Below are 12,017 nucleotides of genomic sequence, written 5' to 3' on the forward strand. Positions count from 1 at the left end.
CGCATGCTTAATAGAAAATAATTACTTTAATTACTTATATCTTGCGCAGTTTTTAACGACTTTTTCTCAAACGTTAAAGCAATAATTTTGCAACCAATATTAAATTAATTCAAAAGTTTTGTTTAATTTTGTCGAAAATTTTGTATTTAAATTCTTATTTTATAAAAATGTCTATAATTTCAGAAATATTTAAGCCAGGTTTACGAAATTTTATTTAATTATTGCACATAATGACTTAAATAATTGTTATAAGTTACAAATTTATTCAACATAGGTTGTTCAAAAACATTTTTTTCTGTTTGTAATTTATTGTCGGTTCCTTAAACTTAAAAAAGCTTAAAATTTCATTGATATGTATAAGAATTCACAAGATCTAAGAACTGATTTTATTAAGTGTTTTTTGAGAAATATCGAAAAATGTGCAAGCATTGAAGTGTTTTAATTTTTTTTGTCCAACCCCTGTATATATTCTCACTAAATCGTATCTCTGATTTTATTTTTATTTTCGAAACGTAAAATAATCGCAGAACATAAAACAACGTTTGATCAAATGTTTTATTTTTTAATATCACCTGAGAAGAAAGAGTTAAGTCCGTCCTACATAGATATAAATTAATATGAAGAACACGAAAAAGCGGATGCAATTTCACGTAAATAAAGATACTGCAGTTCTGGGTTTATAATGAAGAACTTACTCCTGTGTCGAAAAACAATTTAGGAGAAAGAAATACGTGGATGTAGAAAACAAACTAGAAACAAGTTAAAACGAGAAAATAATAAATTTGATCAAAGGAAATAATCTCGTTCAAAACAAGATGACAAAAGAAACAAGCCCTCTGAGGGGACTTGCTCCCCTAATTTTTTGGTCAACCCCTTTTTTTTTCTGAAATTTCTCCGTATGTTTAACGGTTCCAAGCCGTTTTGTTAAAAAAAACCTTTCCTGTTTTCTTCCTAATCCAAAAACGGATTTGAAACATTAGTTGAAATTCAAGTTTTAGCCTGGCAGTTTAGCTGTAAATATAACTTGACCTTTTCTAAAATCATTCTACGATTATTTTCTATACTTGTTTATTTAGCAATCAATTTATGGTTTTGAATATCGTATGAATAAAACTGCGGATTGACTTTATCATTAAATTGATACAAAATTAAGGTGAAATTCTCACTATCACAATTTCTTCATAATAATGCACTTATACCGCTGTTGCTTAAGAGACACACCACAAACTTGTTCCCATTTGGTAAAAATCTATTGAGATAATAAATTGATTCTTGCTGAGAAAAGTTGTTTTCTTACGGTAAAAATCCAGACTTATTATGGATTTTCTTCGTAGATTTAACAAAAAAAACTTGTTCTTGTATGGCAAGAAAAAAAAACTGTTGAGACTACGGATTTACTTCATAAATTTTGCGGTTTTGCACAATGAACCCAGCTGCCTCCAAAATGGAACTATAATTAACTATTTACAATTTTGTTATTAGAGTAAAAGAAGGCGTTTAAAGAAAAGTACATAAAAGTCATATGCTTATGCAAAAACATACTAAACTTCAGACTATGTATTAATTTCTGGAGTAGTATTGTTTTAAGAGTTAAATGTTAAGATTTCTGCATTATTTTATTTCATATTTACTGTGTATTCTGATACAGTTGTGTGCGGCAAAATGTGTGGTTTTTAATACTTTTTCAAAACAATATTTTAGATGCTAGCAAAAAAGACTCATTGTTTTAATACTAATCTCAAAGAATTACTACAAACCCGTTCAAAATACACCCATTTAAAAAATCCTGCACAAGAATAAGTTTAAAGGAAGAGGAAAGTTATTACTGTTAGTAAAATATGAGACAAAATGTGGATAAAAAAGTTTTATATATTTTTTGCATAAAAATAATTAGTTCTGAGTAAAATAAATCTTATCTTTATTTCTTTAAGAATTTTACGATTTTATTCGAAATAAATAATAAAATTCCAATGTAAATCAAACTATTTTTAGAGAAACGAAATGATGGTTATTACAGTAAGCAACAACATTAATATTTTTTGGCTTACTTTATTATTTCTGTGAGTCTTGTTTACATTAAAGATTTATTATTTTTCTTACTTTTATAATAAAAGAAAGTTTTAAGTATAAATATTAATTTTTATGATACGCTTCAATGATACGTCTTAACCTTTGTCTGCTGTTTCATTGTTATTTTCAATATTTCCCTTCCATAATTTTATTCCTTAATAGGGATTTGGATGCGAGTTTGAATTTCGATCGCAAATAATAAGAAATGAAAAGATATATTATCTTCTTAGAATTATAGCTAGATATAAGAATTTTATGCTCATTTAAATGCCGTACTTTTGTCTATAGATTATACAGATAATAAGTAGGTTGACCTTAAACTAGACTTATAAACTAGTATAATGAAGTATAGTATTACAGATATTAATAAATTGCTGTAAGCACGATATTTAACTGCGATAAAGCTGATTTATTTAACTTCAAACTTAATATTTGCGATTTATTTTTAACATTTTCTTTTACTAAATTTGATTGGAAATTTGCCAGATAGGTTAAAATCATATACGAATTGTATTCTATTTAAGTAATTCTGCATGCACGCATTTTAGTTCTGCTTAAACAATACGCTCTTATATATTCATGTTAAAAATATGTTTCCATTAATTTCATTAAAAAATTTCGAAAATTTAACAGAAGATGATTTTTATAACTACAAAAAATATTTATTTAATTTAACAAACTTTAGTATACAGTCTCAATCAACTTCATAACATATTTAATATATGCAATGAAGTTAAGAAAAGCCAAATGTTATTTATTAAAAGTTTTGCATTACGCAAGTATAAAAATTGGGGCGAAATTTTCTTAAGTGCAGGACGGTACAATAAATCTAATAATTTTTCTCCGATTGTATTTATACTGAGAAAAAAGCATTCTCAAAGCTACCAAAATATGGTGAAACTTTTCGTGCTTCTTGCTCCATGAGAGAACTTAAAAGTTTGGTAATTTTTGTTGAAGCTCTTTGTCAGTGATTTTGATAAAATTAATGATAAAGTATGGTTTTATAATGTATTATAAAATTTTCTAAATAATGCAAAATATGGTAATTTTATCATGATACCTTAAATCCTTATGATACATTAACGTTTGCAAAACTATAAAATCGTCAAACATGACACCACAGTAAATTTCCAATAACAAGTGTCATATGATGTCTCGGCGCAACGTATACCATGAAATTTAAGTACAAAAGTTTTTTGAGGAATACTTTGGGATTGACATTTTGCCTATAACTTTATATTTTGAAACCAAAAAGGCTAATTTAGCACATACATTTTTGATAGAGAAGGAAAAAAAATCTAATATAGATTGAAAAGTGAGATAATCTGACAACTATAAATTTCATTAGCTACTGTAAATATTCAGCGAAACCAAGTATTATGCGAAATTTTAAAGTGTTTAGTCATTGAGTTACTCGTTATATATTTTACACAGACTTTTTTTCTCCATTTTAAAAACAATTCAGAAAAATATCAAATAAAACTTTCTTTTTATTTATAGCAAATTTTCATTCAGATGAATACATATAAACTTATTTATCACAAACATTAGTACAAAATATAAATACATGTTGCGAAAATGGATTTATTAATCAAATAATTAATTTAACAAAAATATGTACATTCATAAATGGCGATAGGATATATTTATAAAATTTCATCACATCTTCCACGAATAGTAACAGTCAAGTGTGATACAATGAATATTTCTTTCCCAAAATAAAACTAGAAGTTATTTTTTGCACCAGAGAGGGAATCACGGGACTCAAAACAGAATCCACGGAGAATTGCGTTGACGTCACAGTTCCATATTCTTTCTGACTCATGTTGTACATTCAAAACTTCATAAAGATGGTGAGATCTGTAAAAAAAAATACATAAAAACAAAATCTGTAAAATCAAAACTGTAACGGGAATTAAAACATTCATTTAAACGACCAACCTTAATCTATCTGAGTTCGACACAAATGAAACAAATATCTAATATTATATTTTTGGGGGATCTTTGCAGAGTTTCTAATAATATTATCGGGAACTGATTTGGTGGTTGAGTTTAGGATTTCCACTAGTCATGACTGTCTCCCAAGGCACTTGCACCATTTCTGCATTGCTTCAAGTCCTATCTGCAGTCTCTGTATTCAGGGACAACCCTCTGACATCAAACATTAATCAAACATTCTCCTTTAGACAGCTATTGGGAGGCCAGGGGCTTTTGGGATTTCCACACTATAGCTAAAGCTGCTTTGCTTGTTCTTTGTTTTTTTTCTCTCTCTATGTTTGTTCTATTCATGGTTTGATGTATTTATTACTGTGCTTTTTTGATCCTGCAATTTGAAATGAAAGAAATCTGGAATTGATCTTTTATGTGGAACCGCAATCTTTATCTGTTTCCGTAATCTCAAAAGAACCTCGAGATCCCTGCTTGCTTCATTCCTTAGCACCAACAATTGTTTTATAATAATACAGAACTGAAATGTATCCCTTTTCATATTTTATTCTATCATAACCAATGATGCATTATTGTGTGTCTCTTTATTTTTTGCTCTTAAATTTAGAAAAATCCTGATGTGCACTTAAATGCAACTATTTGTTATTTTCATAAATAATATGTGTGACCTTGAAGCTTATATTTCTCGACTTTAATTTTACGTATGATTGTTTCACAAAAAAATCAGCCTTTCTTCGTAATAAGCATATTTGATTCAGTTAATATCAAATTTACGACGAAAATTGAATGATAGTTTTTTCGTGTTATTCCAGTATTGCAAAACATTTATTTCCCCCTGCTAATTTAGAAATATAAAATAAATTTCGAATGTGTCAATCTAGTTATAGACTGAGTAGTAAACGTAATAATTTAAAGAAAAGAATCTTGTCTTGCTTAACATGTTGCTCTCAGTTTTTATTCAGAAATGATTTCGTTATTTTTCCTGATAGGTTTGTTTTGAAAACAAGTATCGCTTTTTTTATGATTGACAATGCAATGAGTGCAATAATTAACTATTCAAAGTATTTTTGAAATAAGTCGGCAAATAAAAACAGTGATAAACGGTGTTTACATTATGGTAACCCCGTCTATGGCAATCCTTTCCTTCACTTTCAGCTGAAACAAAAAGAGCTTTCTTATAAAATAAAAATCTCGAAAGATAAATAACTTATAATACCCTCTTACACCTAATAATATATAGAGCAACTAATTAATAATAATACTATACAATATATATTTTACGAGACAAGTTAGAATTACAGCTATCACTTATGGCTGAAGACAAATTATTGGTCATAAATGGCGCCACTGAAAAACAAGAAACGCACCATCAGGCTTGCTAGTGTGGCAAGTGGCATTAGAAACAACAACAACAGCTAACACTATATAATCATTGCTTTAAGGAACAAGGGAGAAGTTTTTTTTTAAATACCGAAACATTCGAAAAACATAGAATTTAGAAAAACTCAATGCCAAATTCATCAACTGAATTGACTACTTCAACTTATCAAACTTTAACTCTGAAGCTTCGCTATAACGAAGCTTCGCTGGCGTGGTTAGCGTGGCAATTTTTACTTCAATTTAAAGAACTAAAAATTTTAAAACAAAATGTCATGTGTCAGGTTTTTTTTATTCCATCGTTCTCCTTGGACAATTTTTATACAATATTATATATGCACTATTATATATATATGCGCTTTTAAGTCTTACAGTTTCTGCACAAGAAAGAACAGCGTAAAATTCATCACCAAGCAATAATATGTAACGCAAATTTGATCACATAAAACAGCAGCGGTGGTGCGTCCGATTTAGAAGGATACTCTTATAATCAGAATCAAAGAATTTGCTTTAAATATATGCAGGGAGATTACAATTTTTAAAAGGAAGGATTTTGAACACATCATACGGACCGAGAATTGGATACCTGCAAGCAATGCCATGCGTGGATCAACACTCAAGTGTGATATCGCTTGCAGATATGTAATTAAAGCTGAAACGTTAACACCCCATGAACAACCACGTGATTAGACGCATCAATGTGCTCAGCTACAAGATCCAAATTGTATATCTACCCATGGCCGGAAAAGTCATCGTTGGCAACAAGAAGCTTTTCTCTATTATGAGCTTTCTGTTCCTGTACTTTCAAAATTGATATTTTTATTTTATAAATTATCCTACATTTATGTTTTCTTTTAATTATTGTCGAAAGTGGTATAAAAATAGACTCTTAAACAGTTGTATTATTTAATTTACTGGGTTAAGGATTAAGTAGATTAGCTCGCCTAGCTATTAATTTAAAATATGCTGGTTTTTTTTCATTGTAAGGTAAAATGAGAAAAAAAAACATTGAATAACAAAATTTGAAATTACGATGCAATCATCGTAGGGTTCATGAAAAATCAAAATTAAAAGTAAGTTTTGATTTGAGATTAAGCTTTTAAAGCAAAAAACAAATATTTTTCTTGTTTGCTTTTCTATTGTATATCTATTGTATATCTATATCTTTCTGTTGCATATATTAACGATTCAATGTAAAATATTTAAATATGTACAATTTAAATTAAGAGTATTTTAACTTTACTTACAATTACTCACAGCTATGAAATTTATCAGAACACGAAATCCTTCTTCCCATCTGCTAATTTTTTGACATGATGGAACTTCATATGTTTTCCCTGTGATATATCAGACATATTTAATCAGAAAAACAATAGAATTTTTCTCTTTTTAAATGAATAACATAATACTCTTTTTCATAATGTACGAAAAATGTTATTTCTATTACAAAGCATTTTATAATTCACGGAAAGTATATACAAGTGAGACAGCTGAAAATCAATAATAATAAAGAGATTTAGTTTTTTTAAGTCGGAAACAACACCTGCACTTCCGTGTGTACTGTGCTTTGCTTTCTTTTCTTGTTAAAAAAAAATAAGTAAGTGAAAAAGTGAGATGCCGCATCAAAATTCTGAATTTATCTAATACAATTACAGGCTCGCACCGACCATAGTACTGACGTAAGATATCTTCAATGGTAGACGAATCATGGTTTAGAGTACCCTTGCAATCAGGCTAACCGCAGGAGGTTTTCCTTACCATGTAGAGCAAATGCTGGTTAGTTCCATCAAAAAGTCCTCCCCGATGACAAATTTCTCCCAATACTTAATCCAGGAGTTCCCTAGTCTTCTGGATTGAGATCAAAGTTACAAGAGTGTGGAGTTAAACATTGTTAGTCGTTAGACTGAAAATTGGGTCGGCTAATCAAAGACGGTTATAATACAAATTATAGGTGAAAGTTAATCAACAATATGTTAATCAAGAAAAAATGAATAGACATTCGCTCTAAGCCATTCATTCTAAGCGATTCATTCGTTTCGATTCATGCTAATGCACGATTATTACTAATAATTCACCTATGAAATTTTTGAAACCTTTTAACTAAGTATCTATAACAATCTGTACCCATATATAAAATAAAATTCATTTGAAATTACGAACACCATTAATCTTTTTTTTAATTTTTTATCTAATATGCTTAAAAATGTACGAAATGAATGTTTAGATAGGCTATTAAATATTATTAATTTATAATGGATTCATTATAATTTTTTAACCTTGTGTTATTTCACTCTATTATCCTTTGGCTAACTATATTTTTAATGAAACTATTTACAATGAACAATAAAGTTGATAATGTTCATTAATAAACGTAAAAAGGAATTAAATGTCAAGTCTAAATGAGTTTTGCTTTCCACATTTGCAGATTAGATTAAAACTATATTTTTCGCACATATTTAACACAATGCGGTAGATTTAGTTTAAACAGTTATTAATATATTCTAAATAACCTATAATAAACTATTATTTGTTGAAATTATTTAAAATTCTGGAAACATATGCCATCTAATTTAAAATACAATTCAATGTAAGAAAAATTATGATTTTATTTTCTATATTATGCATTTAACCTTGAGCACTTCGGTATTATTAAAAATCTAAATATTTATTAAACTTAATATCTTATGACTATAATGACCAAAATGACTATAGGATAGAATTTCAGCTTACATATAACATATTCTTTTATAATCACGCATAAATTTGTAGTGATATTGTTCTTTATAAAAAGTTCTTAGATATATTTTCAATGATAATTTCCGATCAAAAATTATTTTTAATATAACAGAAAAATATGAATTTATTTCCAAAATTTAATTTAAACTTGAGCACTTTCAAATTTTAGTATAAATTTATTAAATAAGTTTCAGATTAAAATAACTGTAGAATTCCATTTAATATATTCTTTTGTAATCAGTCATCGAAGTTTTCATTGACTAAAAAACTTTATTCTCTTTAAAAGTATTCAAATTAGAAATATCAGTCATCATGTTTCTAAAGCTCAAAAATAGGCACCATTTTTAAGACTTGCCAGACATGAATGTGAAGAAACGGAAGTGATTTGAAATAGAAAACTTAAAGTTGACAACAAAAATGGAAAAAAGAAAGACGAGTAGCAAAATTACAAAGTTTTGAGTAGTTAATTGAGATTAAAAACAAACAAGAGAATGCCGAATCAAAAACCATTGAGACTGGGAGGAGCAAATCAGTAAAAAAAAATGCATTTCCACGCACTATGTAGAGTTGGTGAGGAAGTATTGTCGTTAGCGTGGTAATCGGCATTTATATGAATGAAACGAGGTTTCAGTGCATCAAGATGAGCAGATGTAACAGGGTTGGAAATCATTTTGGTATCGTCGAAATTAAATTTATCCCCCAATTCCAACAATGAGCAGAAATTCATGAATTTTTCTCTATTGCTGCACATTGTAGGAATATTGATCTTTCTTTATTTGCACTCAGATCTGTCAAGTCTTAAAAATTGGCACTTACTTTTGAGTACTTAAAACATGTCCACTGTTGTCTCCAACCCGTAAAATTTTGAAGCGAATGAAGTCATTTATTGAAGTAATATCTCACCGCTTCTGTTTGTTATGATTATTTAATTACATATGTCGAACTAATGTGGTTTTTTTCAAATAAATTTTTCGGATATATTTCAAATGATAATTTATAATGAAATATATTTATAATAATTATATAGATAATTATAATAATTTAAATAATAATTTTTAAATATAAATTTTCGTAAATATTTCATAGTCTGTCTATACTGGTCAGATTCTTTAGTTTCTATTGGTGATAGTTTTGGGGGTAACTCATCATAAAATATAAATTTTCGCAAATCTTACATAGTCTGTCACACTCTGTTTCAGATTCTCTAGTTTCTTCTGGGAAATCTATTTCTTCAGAAGGGTGTAATGAAAATAAAGCAGCTTCATTCTCTGATTCAGTACTTGAATTTCTGAGGGAAAAAGAACTTATTGAATAATTAAACTAAAGGAAGAAAACAGTTTCACTAGATAAGACATGCAATGCATTTAAAAAAAATACATGCCATTAAGACATACTGAAATCAAAAATTAAAAAAAATTTTTCATTAAATATAATGCCGTTATAATAATTCAAGTACTTAAGAATTCAAGCAAGGTTAAAACATGTTCTACTTTTAAAAACCTGTCAAAATTATTACAAAATATTAAAGACACCTAAGGAAAACTAGTATTAAACAATTCGATTGAAAATAAAAATATCTAAAAAACAAATAGAAAAATAACAAAAAATATGTACTCAAACATCAAAGCGATATAGTAATAATATGACATCTAGATAAAACAATCTAAAATGGAAAATGTTTTTCTTTTTATCAGACGTAAAACAGAAAATGTAAGGCTCATCACTTCCAAACAATGGAGGGGGATATTTGATAATAAAAGAAGTTATCAAAAAGTGATGTTTTGTTAGAGTTCTGAAAAATTTAAAGTATTCTCTCCATTTTTACTTTGCGTGTGAAACAAAGATTTTTAAGTACATAAAAAAGGGGTCAAATTTTTTATTTGAAATAAAATAGTACTGCATTTTCCTGTAACAATTAAAAAGAGATTGAAGTCTGATTTGTAACTACTAGGGAGCTAAGACCCTGTTCGCTGCTTCTCATCAACCCCTGCGATTGCTTCGCAATAATTTTTGTTTCTTGGCCGAAAACAGTTTTTCTACTAAAGATGAAATTATTCAGTTAACATATTTGTACTGAAAGGAATTCTGCTTGTTTACGCTTGTGCCTCCACCCCCTACATCCAAATATTATTATCTATTAGTATTTTGGATCTATTGGCTATTGATCTATCTTGAATCATTTATATTGTTATAACATTATATCATTCAAGCAAATTTGATGAGTTCACTATTGTAATTTAACATTTTTGCTTATACAAACGGCTGATATGTTAAATACTATTTTCGCGTGCTTCTCATTGTGCATAAAGCTAATCGTTAAGTTCTAAATCATTTAACAGATCTCTTTAATTGTAATTTATAACAGTATAATAATGTTATTTGCACAGAAAAATAATATTTGTAAAGTGATTAAAAAGATTAGACCACCTTTCTAAATAACTTTATCTTAAAATGTAGCGCATAATTACGTTATAATAATAGTAATAAAAAGAAGCAAGAATTCTCTTAATTTTAAACTCTTAAATTAAAAGCATAATAATAGCAGTACGGGGAAATAATTTTAAATTAGGGATAGAAAAACAATTATAGAAAGCCGCAAATTTATGACTTAATTTTATGAAGACATTTTATGAGTATTAATTTTATGAAGACAACTAAAACAATATGGAAATGAATGAGAAAAAACCGGATGGTACCACGTGATTTTCCGGCCAATAAAAATACACGGACAACAAGGGAAACTGTGACACAATAATAAGATTTCGAAATATAGTTAAATGCGCAATGCAACAATGGGGATTTCAGAATCCTAAATATAGATTTGGATTATGGTCAAAATTTGAAAGCTTGAAAAGACCTTTTTGGTAACTGTTACGAGATAAATTCTGCTTATATTGGTCAGAGGCGGTTAAAAATTATATTGTACTTTAGAAAAGAACATTTGCTATGACTTAAGTGCTCTAGTTAATCAACAGAAATTGAAAATTTTGTTTGAAGTTAAATTATCGTTGTCGATAATAAGACAAATAGGTTCTGCTGTTAGATGTCACAGGAGAAAAAGAATTTGTAACATTACCGTACTGTATGGTAAATAGTATGCATGACTCCTATTAATTGGTAAATAAAACCAAAACTATTCGTTTGGTAAATTTTCCAATGATATGGTAACGGTTTACCTGAAATTCTGGTTTTCAAAATAATAGCTCTAATTAGCACACACTTAGTAAAAACGCAAAACTGAAAAATAAATTTAACCGGATAAATAGTTTTTATGCTATGCTCCAAAGAATCATGATAAATTTAACAAATTTCATCACATTTGTAAAATTTTAACGAAGATTATAAAACCATATTTTATTGCTAATTTTATCAAAATCATCATGTTTTATCAAAATTACCTAGATTTATGGTGTTTCCATAAAGCCCGAAACAACTTAAATTCTGCCATATTCAGGTAGATTTTACTATACTTCCTTTGTCTTTGCAAGAAATGATTAAAACTTTCATATGAGGCACAGAATTTCATTTAAAATTTGGGCATTTTACATTTCTTTAAAGTGATCAATATATAAATTAGCAGTAAATTCGTTTTAGATGTAACAGGCTGATATTTTAATTTTCCAAAGGTAAAAAAAATTGACAAAAACTTGAATCATCATCAGCAATCTACCTCTAGATGAGATTTTATTGTCCTAGCTAGTCGAAAAATTGCTAAAACTTTAATTTAAATGTTCTACAATCAGAAACACGAAAGCAAAAACTACTAAAACCGTAGTCAAAATAAAACAATGTTTTTCAGCAAATGATAATATAATTGGTAAATATTTTTTCCAACTCAAAATTTTAAACATATGTTTAAAAGATCCATAATTCTACTTTATAAGTTT

General features: G+C 28.0%; 1 protein-coding gene across 1 annotated transcript in view; it reads right to left on the reverse strand.

Moving 5' to 3' along the window:
• Window positions 1-3,542: 3,542 nt before the first annotated feature.
• The window catches only part of LOC107442911 (cell adhesion molecule Dscam1), a 152,774-nt gene continuing 144,299 nt past the window's right edge, over window positions 3,543-12,017 (reverse strand). The window contains exons 27-29 of the mRNA XM_071184002.1: window positions 9,306-9,418; window positions 6,642-6,731; window positions 3,543-3,930 (exon numbers count right to left, since the gene is read on the reverse strand). Coding sequence (XP_071040103.1) covers window positions 3,905-3,930; window positions 6,642-6,731; window positions 9,306-9,418 — 229 coding nt within the window. The 3' untranslated portion in view covers window positions 3,543-3,904. The remainder of the gene's footprint in view (window positions 3,931-6,641; window positions 6,732-9,305; window positions 9,419-12,017) is intronic.

The sequence above is a fragment of the Parasteatoda tepidariorum genome, chromosome 8 (assembly GCF_043381705.1).
Source record: "Parasteatoda tepidariorum isolate YZ-2023 chromosome 8, CAS_Ptep_4.0, whole genome shotgun sequence".
Classification (NCBI taxonomy): domain Eukaryota; kingdom Metazoa; phylum Arthropoda; class Arachnida; order Araneae; family Theridiidae; genus Parasteatoda; species Parasteatoda tepidariorum.